The sequence below is a fragment of the Falco naumanni genome, chromosome 4 (genome assembly GCF_017639655.2).
Source record: "Falco naumanni isolate bFalNau1 chromosome 4, bFalNau1.pat, whole genome shotgun sequence".
In the NCBI taxonomy this organism is placed as follows: domain Eukaryota; kingdom Metazoa; phylum Chordata; class Aves; order Falconiformes; family Falconidae; genus Falco; species Falco naumanni.
Window position 1 is genome coordinate 39,291,529 of NC_054057.1, and position 17,506 is coordinate 39,309,034.

The 17,506-nt window shown below is 38.2% G+C and overlaps 1 protein-coding gene and 1 long non-coding RNA gene across 4 annotated transcripts in view; one reads left to right on the plus strand and one right to left on the minus strand.

Moving 5' to 3' along the window:
* Positions 1-14,434, plus strand: LOC121086841. Of its 2 annotated transcripts, none has more exons than XR_005827456.1 (2): positions 1-125; positions 14,180-14,434. It is a non-coding gene; the product is annotated as an uncharacterized LOC121086841 (long non-coding RNA). The 2 variants fall into 2 exon arrangements; XR_005827457.1 differs by lacking the exon at positions 1-125 and adding an exon at positions 6,767-7,436.
* CROT (carnitine O-octanoyltransferase) overlaps positions 1,457-17,506 on the minus strand; it is a 22,010-nt gene continuing 5,960 nt past the window's right edge. For both annotated transcript variants that reach the window (XM_040591185.1, XM_040591184.1), the window contains exons 3-17: positions 16,166-16,290; positions 15,072-15,253; positions 14,739-14,863; positions 12,327-12,435; positions 10,178-10,271; positions 9,959-10,084; positions 9,435-9,536; positions 8,735-8,818; positions 8,531-8,638; positions 8,115-8,245; positions 6,637-6,760; positions 4,464-4,542; positions 3,751-3,844; positions 3,471-3,590; positions 1,457-2,418 (exon numbers count right to left, since the gene is read on the minus strand). In XM_040591185.1, coding sequence (XP_040447119.1) covers positions 2,298-2,418; positions 3,471-3,590; positions 3,751-3,844; positions 4,464-4,542; positions 6,637-6,760; positions 8,115-8,245; positions 8,531-8,638; positions 8,735-8,818; positions 9,435-9,536; positions 9,959-10,084; positions 10,178-10,271; positions 12,327-12,435; positions 14,739-14,863; positions 15,072-15,253; positions 16,166-16,290 — 1,724 coding nt within the window. In that variant the 3' untranslated portion in view covers positions 1,457-2,297. The remainder of the gene's footprint in view (positions 2,419-3,470; positions 3,591-3,750; positions 3,845-4,463; positions 4,543-6,636; positions 6,761-8,114; positions 8,246-8,530; positions 8,639-8,734; positions 8,819-9,434; positions 9,537-9,958; positions 10,085-10,177; positions 10,272-12,326; positions 12,436-14,738; positions 14,864-15,071; positions 15,254-16,165; positions 16,291-17,506) is intronic.

Genomic DNA, 17,506 nt, shown 5'->3' on the forward strand with positions numbered 1-17,506 from the left:
CTGTTTCCACATAAATGCACATGCAGCCCCAGAGTAGGGGAAAACGGAATCTGGATTAGCAACTGGCTCAGTCCTACCAATGCAGAAACCTGGCTCCTGTTCTTGGCTTGCCAATGCACTAACAGGTACAGCCAACTTCTGCACCCCCCTGCTTTAGTCTCAGTGTCTTCAAATAAAATGGTGCCTGTCCTATGACAACAGGCACAGCTTAACCATCCCGACCTGAAATCAGAGCCCCCACTACAGTATGCTCCTTCTGCATTGATTATGTTTTCCTAAATCCACACCAAAAAAATCTGGTTAACACTTTATGCTTCATTCCAGCATAGTCCATAGAGCATAAACTTAGTAGAACAAATCTGAATAAAAAATATTTTACTCCTTACAAGGAAATTAACACCATGCTCATGAATTCATGCATCCATAACACATAACAAGTAGCTCTAACAACTCACAGAATTTAATTTTGTTCTCTCTGGATATGCATCTGTCCTCAGTTCCTCTAGGCAAGGCACAGACCACCCCAGCTGAACAGGAAATTTTGCTTATGCTGGTAACTGGATGACATTTTCTCAGTGATACGCTTGCTGAAATAGTTTTCCTTTTTCTGTACTTCTGCCAGGATTTCTATGCTCCCAGAAATTCCAAGAAAGGCAGCAGTAGGTGTGTGGAAAAGAAATGCAAATAAATGCAAAATTACACCCATCATCAGATTTGAGGCTGTTTAAAATGAATGTTCAAAACAAACTGTCCTTGTCACTGTTGCAACCAGGTTTACTAACCCCACTGAGGGGTGAAAGGTTGTAACTGTCAGACAGAACTTTTTTTTTTTTAAAATAAGTCATCAGGCATAGCTTGATCCAAAATCTTATTTATCTGACAGAAATCACAGCATCATAAAGGCACACGCTTCCCTCACAGAGATTTCAGAAAGCCATTTGTGTCCAAGAAAGAGAGCAGGTTATTATCAGGACTTCAAAACAGGAATGTATTCTTACTCTGTATGAGTTAAGATCTCAAGTCAACCATTAAACAACAAATGGTTGTCAGATTTAACTGAGACAGGACATACAAGTAGTCCAATAAAGGCAGGGAAGAATGAGGCTGAAACAATGAGACTATTTCCTCAGGCAACAAGACACAGTATAACACACCCTGGCCTGTTACTCAGTAAAGTTTTGGGCTTTGAGGAAGGACATAAAAAGACTAACTGTTTTTGCTACTGGGGTGGGGGGGAAGCAGCAGAGCTTCCAGAGGGCAAGAAGATGGGTTCATGTTAGCTGAGGATGCAGTTGTTGTAAAACAAATAATAATCTCTGATTTCTCTCAAAACTCCAAAACCTAGAGAAAACAACTGGTACTTTAGAATCTTTATTTCAAGTTAATCTGCCTGCAAGATCCTATCTCTCTCACGAAGTTTAGTTGCTACATATTAAATAGTCCACCAATACAAAGCTGATTTTTAGAATAATTTTATTTCTATGACAGGAAAATACAAAGCTGCTCAAACAGAGGAATCAAGTCTAAAAATCCTGAGGATCATATCAAACTGCATTCAGTGCTTATTTTTATTCTGTATTATTACTCTAAAGCAGCAGATGTTCACAGATCACTAGAAGATGAAAACTCTGAGGAATCTGGAACTCATATGCTGCTTTCTGTTTTTATTATTGAGAGCTCCTTTTTCAAAATACTTCAGATTATAGGGCTCTTCTACTACAAATGTAGTGGGAACATCCCCATTCATGGATACAACATTTATTTGGTATAATCCCAACAGCAAAAATGAAAGATAACTTATAAAATAACATATAGCCTGACGGAGGCAGCCCTTCTATTTCAAAACCCACTACGAATAGGAAGCATAATCACCTAAGAGGATAGTGTGGTTACTCTTAAGTACACAATTAAGTGCTCCACTGGCATAAACAGTATCAGTAGACTACAAAGTATTCTACGTGTTACTAAAATCATAAATACAAGTCTCCCATAAACTCTCCACTTCCAACGTCCCATCTCTCAAGTACATTTGCATTGTTGAGGCATATTTTAATATTGCATAGTTCTACATAGATAAGGTACTACTGCTTGCATTGTTGTTGCAAATGGCTACATTACTCTTAAATGGGTACTGTTACCACAGTAAATCCCATAAAAACAGGCAAACTTCACATAGATCATTAAATGTCTTAAACTTGAATATAAACTTGATAAATAAATGCTCTTGAGTAGCATTTTGTTTATAAGTACTACGTATAACTTGTGAGTTTACAAACGCTTTTACGTCATTATCAACCTTACAGCTGAGCTGCAACTGTTAATTGTAGCATGTCCTGAAAACACTGGAACACAGTTCTACAGAGCACTTCTGCATCTGTCTCTGGACATGATTTCCAAGAAGAACAGGTAGCAACGATCCTGTCAGTACAGAAAACAATGAAGTTACCACTCTTACTTGTCACGGTCTAGGATAAAAGTCATACAAACTGCCCCAAAATGTGAAATGTTAACATAAATTTGGAAGCAAAAATTGTCACATAAACATACTTTTTCAATATTCAAGAAGGACTCAGATCCCTAGTGCCTTCTTCAGTAAGCAATAATGTTGACAGATTTTGAAACTAGATACTTTGATTTAAATACCCATTTCTACATACACAGTGACATAACTTTTCTGCTTATATTTGGTAAAACTGTAAGTTACATTTCTTCTCTGCAACTAGTTTAAGATTTAAAGTACTTTCTTTGTATTTACCCAATAAAAAGTAAATCTTTATTTAGTTCTCTTTATGGGGCCATAGATCCAGGTAGAAATGATTTGTATTCTCAAACAGAATCAAATCTGCACACAATCCATATTTAGCTTTAGGAAGAAGTCATCTGAATTACACCTAAATCACAAAATGGCAAGTTATCTCAACACAGTATAATTAGTTTATTAGATTAGATAAAGAAGCAATAATTGTTGTCCATAAGACAAATAAGCTGAAGTTGGATCTTTTAAAATCTTACCATTTTACGAGAACTGAAGCCAAATGTTTTAGCTTCTCCTTATTACTGAAAGCGGGCTGGCTGGGGTCAAGAGATGTGTGAGATGGACAGTTTGCTCACCTCTACTCTACCTAGTCTATCTCAACCAAGTGCTACTTTTTTAAAAAACCCTTTACATGTTACATTTAATGATCTCCAAAATGAAAGCTGATTTTAAAGTAAGTCAACTTTTTCTGTTCCTCCTTTCTTTCACCTTCCCCACTCTTTTCTTTCTGCCTATTGTCAGTATTTTGGTGCTTACTTCACCTCCACTGTTCCTCCTTCCTCCCACACACGCTTTCCCAGAATTTTAATGCCTCTATTTTTATGCACGTCACTTCTCAACCTCTTCTGACACTTCTTCCCTCATTCTAGCTGTTAGCTGCCTTTCCCTTTGTGACAGACTCAGAACCATGCCCCAAATGAGATTATATCCTTACCTGTCATCTCTGATTGCATAAAAAAAGCCATAGCCATGATGTACCATAGGGATTGCAGCTCCACTAAACCTTGTGTAGCCAGTCAGACTAGTTGAAAGAACAAAATTCCCACCTCCTCCGCTGTAAAAAAAATAAAATAAAAGCAGCATTTTTAAAGATCATTTAAAACAAAGTGAGTTTAAAAAAAAAATTATTTCATCTTAGAGATCAAGAAACCAGCATGCGTAAAGCCAATATAACAAAGACCTCAGTATCAAGGGATACCAAGAATACAAATTACCTAGCTGTGAAGGCATTATCCACATAAAGTTCTGGCACTGGCAGTCCTTGCTCCTGTGCTATGAGTAGGAGACCCAGAAGGTGACGATCAAAGCCTGTCAAATAAATGCAAATACTGCATCATTAACAGCAGCATTTCCTGTTTTTCTGCTGCTTCTGGTCTGGATATCAGGAAGCTCAAATAGCAGCTGAAGGACAGGTAAATGACTGAGTCTACTAAAAACCAAGATTCACAGCATAGCATACTAAAATATTTCCCAAATATTTGATCTAAAAGGCCTTCATTACTTTCAGCTTGCAACACTGAGCCCAAATGCAAATGAACTAAGTAATATCAACCCAGCGCAGTTCCTGTGGAAAACAAAAAACAAGAAAACTTCCATTTCAGCCAAGGAGGAAGAGTTCCACACAGTGACACCGGCCCACTAGCAATTTCATGGACAAAGTGAAAAAGCTTTCAGGGCCTCACCTGCCCAGATAACTCACCAAGCTGGGCAGAAAAAGTGATTTAATATTCAAAGTGAACATGTCTTTGGGGCACAAGGAAGGGTACAAGGACTAGGTTTTAGTTCCTTTCCCTGAAATTAAAGTATAAAATGTTAAAGGGGTAGTTTTTACTCAGGCTGAAAACAAGGAGACAGAGAAGATGTATTAGCATACAGCAACATTCCCTTTTCACCCACAAGAAAAAACAAAAATACATGGTCTCAGTACCTTTTCCATTCTCACAGTCTTTCCTCATTTTATCGTGCTTTGCAAATGCCTTATGCATCAGCTGTAGTCGTTGGTAGGTCTGTGTAAAGTAGTGGAGACAGGATTAAAAAAAACAAAAAAGAAAAGAAAAAGAAAAAACAATTTAGATGAGTAACACATCAGGAATCACAGATCAACAAGTTTTTCCCCCTCACAGTGTCTAGCAATTTTAGACAGAAGAAAATGGAGGAACTTGAAAGGTACATTTCAAACTCTCTCCCAAATCCAAATTTCTTTTTCAAGAGAACTTGCTCATTTTTTTCCTGTATCTCTGCTCTGTTACTTGAATCACTATTGCACACAACAAGATTCTAAACCTCATGCTCTTTCCTAAACAAGCTGTAACAATAGAAAGCAACCGCTGTGAACTAGAGTAATCAAAACCAGAAACTTCCTACAATAACACCGTTTAGAAGCACACTAGCTTTTAGTAGATGCGGTTGCATTTACACGATCACCATGCCCTGAATTAGTCAGGCAGTTGGACTAGATCATCCTTGTAGGTCCCTTCCAACTGAAATATTCTGTTCTATCACTTTTCATGGCAAGAAAAAAAAAAAAGATTAAAAAAAAAATCTGTGATGAAAAAACAGGAAACAAAAAGAGACCCTAATTAAAACATACAGATGCCAACAGCATTCCCAAATTTTCCTCTGCTGATTGAAATATTACTTCCATGACAGAAGTTCTGACCAACATTAATGGGGTTTTTTCGATTTTATATTGGAACTTACATATTAAAACCAGACAGAACAGAATACAAATACATGTTCTAGTAAAGGAGGCCTAGAAATATATCTCTAGATGGCCAAGATCTTGACTTCTAAGACCTCAGATCTTACTAGCTCTTTAACTACTTAAGAAGGACCCTTTAGCTTTTTTATTCATTACATGAGAGGTTGGAGCAAATAATGTGAAACAAGGACAGCAGCCACTCAATTTGGATAAAAATCAAGCTACTAAGCTCACAAGAGGCAAAAGAAAAGTTGAGACAAAAGGATTTTATTTTTTTAAAGTACCTACTTTACGTATTTTGTAGTACCTTAAAAGTAAAGTTTTAAGCATCTTAATTTCAGTACTATTGAACAGATTCAATGCTTTTTTAAGCCTTAAGAACTCATCATAAACTCCCCCCCCAGCAATGGGAAGATAGTTGGAGATGCTATTTAGTGTTGGAAGTAACAAGCCTCTATGTGTATTACCCATAGGAGGCTGACAATTGGTTAGAAGATACCAATAGAGTAGAGAAATAACAGGAATCCATATTCGCAGTAGGAAAGCAGATTTATATAATGGCCAGAAAACTGAATTTAAAAGGCGCAGCACAGGGCAGAAGAAACCAGTGAAGACCATGAAGATATGCTCTTGAAGACTGTAATTACCAAATCACACATACTTCCCAATACCCATATTTCTGTATGTTTGTCAGATGCATTAATAATACAGAACCTTTGAATTTCCTAAAGATACATAGCCCTTTGTCTCAAAAAACTTCTCCTTGCTTCATTTATCAGGGTCTGAGAATTGTGCAGTGAGGACAACAGGAAGAGCTTTAGTACAGCTCTCATTTGGCAACAAAGGCATGACATGCTTTGCCAGCCAAGCACCAGAGAGTAGTTGCTGGGAAAAAAAAAAGAGGTCACCAGTTCAGCTATTCAGAGACAAACTCTGGAATACATCCCTGTGGTCACCAGGACACAAACGAATTTCAATCTTGCTCTCAGACTCAATGATTAGTTTACATTTTAAATTGAAATCAGGAAATGTTAAACAACAGAATCACTCCACAGCACAGCAGAATACGTTTGTTCCAAGCCAGTTACTTTTTTTTGGGGGGTGGGGTGGGGGGGTGGGGTGGGGGGGGGTGGGGATGGAAATCAGCGTGAATGTAACTGAAGACACTCACATTCTTGAAACCAAAAGATAAATAGGATAGAAAACCAAACAAGTTCACACGTGACAGCTCACCTCAGTCACAGTGACCAGAGCCAGACTTCAAGCAACCCAACATTCAAAATCTGTCTCACTGGAAACAGGCCAACTCCCATTAATGAGACAATAGAAAAATGAGTTTTAAGCGGTTCAAATGACAGGCCTTCTAAACCCATGATTAAAGTAGGATTGCAGTATTTACATTGTCAGAAATATCCAGCATGGACTTGCACCATTCCACTGCTTCCACAGTACATGGTCTTATGGTCTCTGTGCGGCCATGATAGAAACGCCTGGTCATGGCAGTTTCGTAACAGCAGCCAGGGCTAAGAAGAAAAATTAGGAAAGAGTATCTCATTAACTTAACAAAACTATTTGCTCTCTCAAGAAAGTCCTGCCAAATATCTTACACATCTAGCTCAGTTACAAGTACCAGTAAGCCACTAATTTTCTTTAAATAGTGTGTCTGAGAAAGAGTCACAAAGGAACTCTACAAGCATTCATGAGAGACTGAAAAAGTGGCACTGCTATAATCATAACTTGAGAAGACTGGGTCGTCGTGGCTATTTTGTGCAGACTACAGACCTACCAGCCTCTAACATAAATAAGCTGAAATTATGCAAGCTTCAGTTACACTATACATTTCTGTTAAAGAAACCATCCACACTGTCCAAAATCTCAAAAACTGAGATTCGCTTGAAATAAGCGGTGTGTCCCAATGCATAAGGAAAAGGCTTAAATCCTTCTCTGCAGCACACTGACACCTGTCCAGCTTTTACCTGAAGCATCTGCAGCCCTATGACAGCCTACCATTTAATATACATCTTATATAAAAAATACTTGTGTGCTCTGTCAGACTTAACAGGCTACTTTAGTCAGACAATTTATTTATTCCAGTGTTCAAACTGAGATCTACTGACCTTTCTTATGACGAGACATGCATCTCCAGTGACTAACATAGGATGAAGCCCTCATTTTTCTGAAGCAAGCAATACTTGCCAGGTCAGTAATGACTTACACAAGCCATAATCAGAGCGGGCCAGCAAAGAGAAATGCCAGTATGAGGAAGAGTGCTGCCTTTTACCAACCATACAAAATAAAACGACACACACTAAAAACGTAGAGCCAGGCATTTTGGGGGGGTCACTATCTATATTATTCTGCCCAAACCCTAACATCTATTGTTGCTATAGAAAGTGAGACACTGAGGTTTGGAAGGCTTTTCACAGGCTCAGAAGACTCACTGTTTTACTGATGGCTGTCAGTTGCTACAGCTAAAACTTCCTTCTCCATCTAAGCAACTATCTGACATCAAAGAACCCTGACCCATTGCACATTTGGGCAAACACTGGGTATTTACTTCAGTAGAGCCCAAATCCACATTTTCATGGACTGTCTTCTGCCCTCCCCCTTCCACAATACGTACACACGTGATCCCTATATGGGCACAAGGACACAATCCTTCTGGAAGTCAAGAGCACAAACCCTGTGAATTTCAATGGTGCAAAATAAGGCCCTATGCAACTCCTACTTTAAAAAAAAACTTACTTCTTCATCCTTATAGCACCACAGCAAATTACATACAATGCAGTGGCCTTGCAATGCCAGTATCTCCAGATCCACCCCTTTACTCAAGAAATTAGGTTTTTACTCCTATTCTGAGTAATGAGATTTTCTTACCGTCCATGGCATTTGTAATAAGCAAGCTGAAGGGCAAGCTGCACAAATGTATCAGGATGAAGTTTCTTCTTTCTAATCAATGCTTTGCCAAAGGATGTGAAGGCGTAACTCACCAGCTGCAAGTCAGATACCTATCATACCAGAGGAAAAGCCATAGAAGTCAAAATATCACAACTTGGTCCACCTTCAGATAAAACACACTCAACATAAACCAACAATGTAACAAATTTAACCATGGCATTAAGTCCCCTGATTCATCAATTTAGCATAACATATTCATCCCTGTTCTCCAGAAGGGAGAAAACCCAGTCAAAACCATAAAAATAAAATTAAGGAAAAAAAACACAAAATAAACAAAAAAAATCCCAACCCCCAAAACCCCCATGACAATTAAGAAAAGTAGAAATAATATCCACCTTTTTGTAATAAAATTCTTTAGTACGTTCAATTTCATTTATAATCTTTTGATCCACTGTGAATACAAGTTCCTCTGGCCATGGAATATCCCTCACTTTATCTGATCCCTGGGAGGATGCAGACAGAAAGAAAGAAAAGAAAAAGTATTATCCATAAGAAAAGACACATTAACTAATAACCTTGAAAGTTAAAAGGATAGGTACCTTCCATTTTCCCTCGTTTTCCATAATCGTCTTTTCGGCATAAGATAACATAGTAATTAAAGCCATGGCATCAAAAGGAGAATGCTAGAATCATATAAGACAAGATATCACATTATTTGCACAACTACAAGAGGATAAAATTTCTTTTTCCCTACCCCACTCTTTTTCCTGCAGACCAACAACTTTACTGCACAGTGTTGGACTTGTTTTTCTAGTTCTATAATACATACAGAACTATGTAAGTGCACCCACTGTTCTGACTGCTCTGCAGCCAGGTGAGGAGGCACAGTACACCACTGCTGTGGAAAAGCATATTTTAGGCAAGATGTAGGCCCTTCTGGCCATTTAATAATGAGTTTCAAAAAAACGCGAGTTTAAAAAACAGCTGTTCAAACAGCTACATCATACAAAGAGTTAATTTTAAGCCTTCTTGCGCAATGTACTTTTTGTCTTTGAACTCCCTCATCATTTTAGAAATAAGATTATGATTTCAAATCTCATGTTCTTATTTCAAGTATGATGTAACATCAAACACTGCAAAAGCAGACTGCTTTTGGAAACTTGTCAGATAAGGTGCCTGGTAAACAAGGGTATACTAAAGAGGAAAGCATTAAACATTTAAGATAATACTCTGAAAGGGAAAACTTAGTAAATAAATACTTGAAAGGTTTTTAAGCAGGGAAAAAAAAAGTCAACTTACATCACAGAATGCGGCACAGGTTCCATTGGAAAAAAAGATGCTGTTGTAGGATTTATCTCCCCAGCGTACAGTTGGATCACCTATGAGCCCCAGCCTTATAAGCTAAAACAAAAGTTACCCACTGTAGGTTTTAAAATCCACAAAGAACACTGCCAACCTGTCAGCTAAACCAAGACCACATTAAGATGGTGAGACCTTCCTGAGAGATAAGACATCTTCACCTAGTTGAAGATGAAACATGATTATAAACCCAAGCTTTTAAATTACAGTGATAACAAGTTGATGACTATATTTTTGAGAATCCTGAAGGACAGAGGGCTAAAAGATTATGAAGATAGATTTCAGTCATCAATAGCCTAACAATTTAAACTAAGTATTCCTACGGATCAACAAGCAGCATTATTTGCATATTCATCTGCTTCATTTTCTCTGTTCCGAAAGAGCACGAAGTGCTACTTCTGCATATGTGCAGGAGAAATTTTTACATAAAGACCAGATATGAATTATCAAAAATCCTTAGCTACCTCAGTGTAGTCCTCAGGAGTTGCATGGGGACTAGAATCATCAAGGCAGATCACAAACAAACTTCTCTGAATTTTTTCCAGAAGAGTAAAGTTCTTTGGATCAAGATCAACCAAATATTCACGTAACTAGAAAGCATAAAAAGACAATGCTAAGTGAAATTACGTATTTCCAGTGATCACAATGTTTTTCTCAGGAAGCAACCATCGAAGTATTCCCACCTCTGCCCATTTTGTCCTTTCATTGCTTGTTAGGGCTGCCAGTCCCGGTCCATCTGGTTCACTATGGCATCTTTTCTGTATATATGTAAGTTGCCTTTAAGAAGATTTCAAAAACTTTAGTTAACAAGAAGATAAAGTCATCCTTTTTATCTCTCTTTTTTTGCAATACTGGAATTTTGGTTCCACATTCACAAGCTAATGTGAATTTTCAGGAAGCAGAAATCAGCTCCCTCAGACTTAAAGGGCAGCTGAAGACCTGCTCTGTTTTCAGTCACTAATGGTTAATTCAAATTGCAGCTACCAGCTCAGTAGATGTAAACAATTACGGTCCTGAAGTGTTATGCACTTCATTTAAAACTAGATCTAAGACTTCAGCAGTACAGATCAAACTTTCCCGAGCAGCAGATATCTCCAATACTGCAGCTTTGCAGCTTTTATAGGAACTAATCAGATACAAAGGCAAAAATCGCACTCAAGACAGACCCTGAAAGTCAAAGAACAGTAGCTACAACACATCCTAAATGTAGAAACTGAACTACACAAGAATACTTACTTTCCTACCTTTTCCTTGCATTTTCCCCGTGAACAGCTATCAACAGGGAGCTAATTTTTAGTTTTCAGATTCAGTTTTTTAAAGAAATTCAGTTAAAGAAACTCCACAAATTGCAGGCACTTAATCTGGCTTGTCCTTTGTTATGGCACTCTTGCCCATTAAATTTCATTACTGACCATTAGTTACACAGTTGACAAAAATAAAACACCCATGATGAGGTTATTAAAACAAACCACCAAGCAAAAATCAATCTCCCCTTCCTATAGACAATAGAACATTCTAGGGTTTTTGTCTGTATTCCAGGTGTTGATTTCTTTGTTACTTGCTTGATCTAACAGGTACAGCTACAGAAATTAGAAGATATTTCAACATATGTATTTAAGTATTAAAGTACCAGACTCTAAAAAGAAAAAGTTATTTTATAATTCTCTAATTAGTTTTTGTCTTGCCTCAGGAATTTGGCCATTCACCTTTTGCCTATTTTAGTTATAGTATTTCTGTCGCACTCTATAAGCAACACTTTGACAAATGCAGTAAGTTATTCCTAGAAGAAATGCACAACCCCTCTTTAATAAGTAGATGCATACAGATCCCAAAGCAATCACATGAGACTTATGCTGAAACTGTCTCTGTCTGTGACATCAGAGTTCAACTAACACAGTAGGAAACCCTGTGCCCACAACTGTACTGACAGTTAGAAAAGCCACCACCTCCACATGCTACTGGGAGACAGGAGACACAGCACAGAAAATGTTTAAACATTGCCAGTTTCACTAGTACTGAAATTTAGTATTAAAAGAACCAAATTCTTTCTCTCTGTTCCTTTGCAGCACCTCAAGAATATGAAAAAAGCCACAAACATGGCTGGTTGTCACAGGTCTGATGCCAAGACGTGAAATATTGCAGTACTGCTCTGTAATTAGCAGGGAGTCAATCAGTGTATACCAATGGGAATTCCAGCCCCTCTACTATTGAGAAAATTCACCACAAGCGTACTAGGTATGAATCAGTATGCAAGTTGTGCTTCACCTGTGTTAATGATTAAGTAGCAATGAGACAATTAACAATGTGGGATGGTCCTGAAAGGAATGGAGTTACACGTAACTTTAATAATTCCATGCCAAGAAACTTCCCACATGAATCATGCTACCTACTGAAACATCTTCATTCAGCCCTTTTGCGTGACGTTCTGTGGGTGTATTACAACAGTACATGATCATCAGTGCTTCATGCCAAGAAGCTGCCATCCACTAAACAAGAATTTACTCCAGGGGTCCTCAAACTCTTTAACCAGGGGGCCGGCGCGCGGATGCAGTGGCAGGCAGCCATCTGCGGCTGCTTGGTTTCCCCCCCCAACCCCCGGCGGGGGGGGTCTGTAAATACCGGGGGCCAGATTGAGGACCCTGGGGGGCCGCATCTGGCCTGCTGGCCATAGTTTGAGGACCCCTGATGTACTCAAATCTGAACCCTCAGGTAGAAGAGAAGCTGTAGCTTCTCTCACACCTAATTCTTTGGGGTGAAGGGGATGGAAAAAGAACAGACTCTGGTAGGTAGCTTAAATAGGACAGATTATTTGAGACAAGGTGGTTTGAAAACCTGAAAATCTCTGGAGGAGTCACCATATTGCCTTCATGTATAGCATCAAATGCAAACACTCGACCTCGACACAGGACTGTTAAGTGAGATGGGCATTCACCTTCAGTCTCTGAAATGAAACAAAAAAAACCCAAGAAAATCCAACCATGAGGACAGAGTGAATGACAGATACAGGAAAAACACTCAGCAAGTCCTACAGACTTTTTTGTTCAAAATAAAGCAGACTTCGTACAGTTAAAAATGAGAGATAAGAACAAAAGTAACTTTAGAAGTCGAATTACATTATCTTACTGCAAATCTAAACAATTTTAAAACCATGAGAGAAAATACACAGAAGTACCTAACTTTCACTGCTACTAATTACTTCAAGTCATTGTCACTATCTAGTAGCAAATGTCATTTATTTGTGTACCTTGTAGGCAGGATCACCCTCTGCCATCATGAGTCTTGATTGCTGAAAGTTGATCTAGTAACATTTCTCTCTTGCATGAGTTTGGTTGGTTGGTTTGTTTTGTAAAAGGGATTAATATAATGCAGCAAGCCTGCTGCTAAGACACTTAGCAAGCAACTGAGTCCTTCGGTTGTCAGTGTTTATGCAACCAGTTTCACCCACAGAGCTCAAGATGCGAGATGCACTACTATGTCAATCAGACCTGATCAGCACACACAGATAAAAGGGAGCACTGACACACCAATGTGGCCATTATACAGAAACGTGGATGATGCTGGCCCACACTGGGCCAGGTACATTTGCATAGCATTGCCTTACTGAATCCATCTTTCTGGAAATAAGATTAAATAAAGTTGGAAAAGATTCTGACAAAACTCAGATGTTAAAATCCCAAGAAACGTGGCTACATTTTTTTAAACTGAGCCACGGTGCTACATGTTTTCTAGTCTAGTGTTCCACCCTGGGAAAAAGAAGAAATGCATCCTCCTTTACCACAAGTATGTAACTGAGTTGGCATCCGCTGAAGTCTTGAAGGTTTTTACCTATCTTTAGGGTCCTACTTTTTAAAACAGATAATACAATTCAATACATACCTGGTGAAAGACATTCTAAAGTGAGGAATTTGTCATTTCATGTAAACCTCATCTTCATAGATCATGAAATTAATTTCTAATATAACAAAAATCAGAAGGGATGACATCAAATTCAGTTACTTTATGTAGCACCATCCTAACTGTAGCTGTCTAAAGCAAAGGGTAGAATCAAGTCTGGAAATTAACATACCTAGAATTAAGTGCCTGAAATCTCACTACAGTTGGTAGAGATCTACCCAATACACTTAATAACAACTAATGAGCTCTTCACCTGTTCTCATTAAGGTGTCTGCTGCAGGTTGAACCAAACAGCTCTTCAGGTTCCACTGATCAGGCTGTCCTTGCTTTCAGCATGGTCTCTGACTACAAGCTGACATTACCTGTTAAATTTTAGGTGCCCTACTCTGCAATCTGAACGCAATTTCAAGTGGTAACAGCTTTGTTTATTAAGTGTGACCGTAACAGCACACTGAGTTTCCACCATTTGAATGTTTCTTCTATGTTTTGGTATTTAAACTGACTCTTCAATTGTAATACCAACAAAAAACCCTTGAAGCTTGCCTTCAACTTTGCATTTTCTCATCATATCCTTACATATTTTCTATGGAGCAAGGCAATGCCTCCTTCTTCTTGAATTCCTGAGTCTTAGGAACTCACACCTCCCACAATTATCTAGGCTGACACTGCTGAACAACTCTGGCCATGTCAGAACGTGTGTGAGAGTGGTGTTACGATTTCAGTTAGTTGATTACTAATACTACAGTATTTGTTAGTGGAGGCTGAATAAAACCACTACGTTTTCACTCTAGCTCTCAATCCTGTACCCCAGAAAACCATTGGAAGCTTAAAAGAATGGCTTCAAGAAGCACTATGGAGTACTTTCAAGACTGAAAAGAGAAGATGCTGACCAAGCCAAGAAACAGCACAATGACAGAAAATAAGTAAGAACTATTCCAGCAGAATGTATGGGAGCACGCTTGAGAAAAGCATTCTGTGGAAGATGCAATTAGTAATGATGCTGAAATTCTGTCCCTACAATACACAGACTTCACCCTCGTTTTTAACACATGGAATTTGTCTTTTTTTTTAATCTTTAATGCTGCCACACTTCATATAGGCACCAGGCTGGTAACATACAATTTGAAGCACAGCTTTCTTTTAAATCTTGTTTAGTAAGGACTAAATATTGGACCAAAAAGGACATTTGTAAATTAGATATCTTCTTTGCTTCCTTACATAGGTACTCAACAATGAGTACCCGATTTAGTGCTTGAGGAAGCAAGTACCCTATGGTTAACATGACCACTCCATTAGCCCATTAATATAAAATCATTTGCTTGCATTAACCCCCAGTTTGTGTTTGTTTACCAGTTTTAAAATAACTGCCAATCGAGTCTCTGGTAACTCCAGGAATTCTGCAAGTGCAGAAGAGCATTCGAAATTGGCTCATGTCCAGAACAGCACTCCCAGATCTCTGTATTGCCACCTTCTCTCTGTAGTAAACAAATACACCAAAATTAAACAAGACAGATGATAATTATGCAAGCAAATCAACGTAAGACAAAACCATCTTTCACTGCAAAGAACACATGCCAATGAACGTAAACATATTTTTGTGACTGAAGTACACATAGATCATTAATACTTAGAATCTTTGATTTCTTAATTTAATTCTTAAGAAATAATTACTTAAAGTCTTACTCTCGTAACAGTTCCCAGTATTTCAGAGTGTGCCATATATTTACACATGCTCTTTCTATCTGAGTGCCCTCTTTTGGTGGCCAGAAGTGTTCAATATAGGGACCGGGGCCTCCCATATTACAGTGTATTTGCGTTGATATGCGAAGATCAAGATAAGCCACATTCAGCCACCAGTCCTCCAGCTGAAAATGAAAAATGTTTAGCATCAGAATTAAGTTTTAGTCATTAATTCTTTAACAATCACTTGATTGTTCAACTGTCTGCTGCTTTTACTTTTTTTTTTTTTTTTTAAATATTTTGGATAGTAGTTCCTATATAATGGTTCCAAACTAACTGCAGAGGTTAACATATACAGCTCTTCTATTTTCAAGCCTAAAATAAAATTCAATACTGCTTAAGACTATTAAATAGTGAATTTTTATGAAGAGTTCTTCCCTGATATTATTGATCTTAAACTCTTGCAGATGTCAGCTGTGGCTGCTAATATCAGACAGATTACTCCATGAAGAATGGAAGGATAGGAAATTTGTGTTAAGAGAGGATCTGGGACAGACAATTTAGAATGTATTTTTTCTATCATTGTCTGGAAATCTGCACTCCAGAGTGTGTCACGTTAAGGTTTACAAGGTCCTCATGAGCTCCACTCGGTAAACACCCCAACTCGGATCCCTTTCTCTGTTGAAAGACAACTTTAGAATGCTACCACATGGCTTTTTTCAGGAAACAAAGAGAACATACTCTGAATTCCTTTGTCTTTTACTCTTTTTCTTTTTTTCGGGGGGGGGGGGGGGGGGGGGGGGGGGGGCGGGGGAGGCGGGTAGAGGTGACAGAGGAAGAAACTGACAGACAAAGCATTCCAAGGCTGGTAGGTAACAAAATTTCAGTTAGTGAGCTTTCTTAACTGCTCAGCTTTGGAAAAAAAAACAAACAAGCCACATGTATGTAAGTGAATGTGTTCGTATCCATTGGCCAAATGGCAGATACGAGGAAGATCCTAAGATTTAAAAAAAAGCTAAATGACTCTCTAAATTATATCCTGAACAACCAACTTTCCGTAAGTTGAATTATGATTTCTTACATATCTAAATACGTACCCAGTTCCTTCTCATTTTAGCTCTTTCCAGTAATTTCCGATGCAACTCTTTCCCAATCCCATTTTCAAATTTTTTAACTATATCCTCAGTTCTTTGATATTCTTGTTGATTTAGAAAAGGCTTCACTGTAAAAAGGAAATGTTTTTATTTTATTTTAAACACAGCTGTATACTGAGATTTATTCCGAGATGCACATATCCATGGGCAAGGAAGTAGATGAAAATACTCAGAATTTATTCTTCTAAAACAAGTATTTGAAGGGAACACACCTTTAAAATTCCATAAATTAATCACTGTGTTCTAATAAAACATAAATACATACTTTTAAATAAATGTAGATGTTAGGAAATGAAAGCAATTGCTGAAAACCTGAAACAGATAACCAAATCCAATATGTTTAAAACCGCAGCTGGAAATACTATGAGTTCTGCAACAGCTGCCACAGAATTCACTGATTAATTACATTTACAGGAACTTTCTAAATTAATATATTGAGCCATATGTGTCTGCCACCCTACTGCACCAACCTTAAGTTACTTGCCTTTATCTTCAAAAGTCTATTCGTGATCTACAAGCACCTTGCCCATCAATTCCCATTCACTGTCCCCACATTACGCTTACCTTTGAATGACACTGATGGCAGTTACTACTACCCAAATTTTGTATTTTAAAATACTTCTGGATTTCTCTCAGATCACGCACCATACAGGCCAAAGTTCTTTGTAAACATTTGCAAAAGTAGTCATTCTTTTAATCTAAAAAACTTCCTTAAAGCCTTTTTACCATGAAACCTGTGGTCATTAACAGGCACTGCTGATGTCTGATTCCATATAGCTGAGTCCATATAGTCGAGTCCAAGCTTCTGAGTCTCAACATCTCGTCTTCTTACATTCACCTTGCATATAATGTATTTTCTGTTATCTTTATACTTAGATTGCGAAGTCAGTGACAAACAGAATGGGAGGGGTAGGGTTCTGCTGATTCAGTGCCTACACAATGAAGCCTGACTCATTTTTAAGGCTGCTGGACACTACTGTCAGCTGATTCCTTGTCTGTCTTGCTCGTGCTAGCCCTGTGATTTACTTACAGCTGTTAAGAAACAAGGAAGGATACTTGTTTGATTGTGTATCTGTACCACCTCTAATATATCCTTCGCGAGTAACAATGGAGTTTCAGCTGGGCAAGGTCTCAAATACTTCACTGATCCTTGTAGAATCAAAATCCTACTTCCTCACATCTGTGTCTTCCTACAACTGTGACTGCTTGCCTGCAATCACTACTTTTTTCTTCTTCATAGATCTAGAGAACATCTAGTCCAACACCTCATCTCAGTGGGGTCAG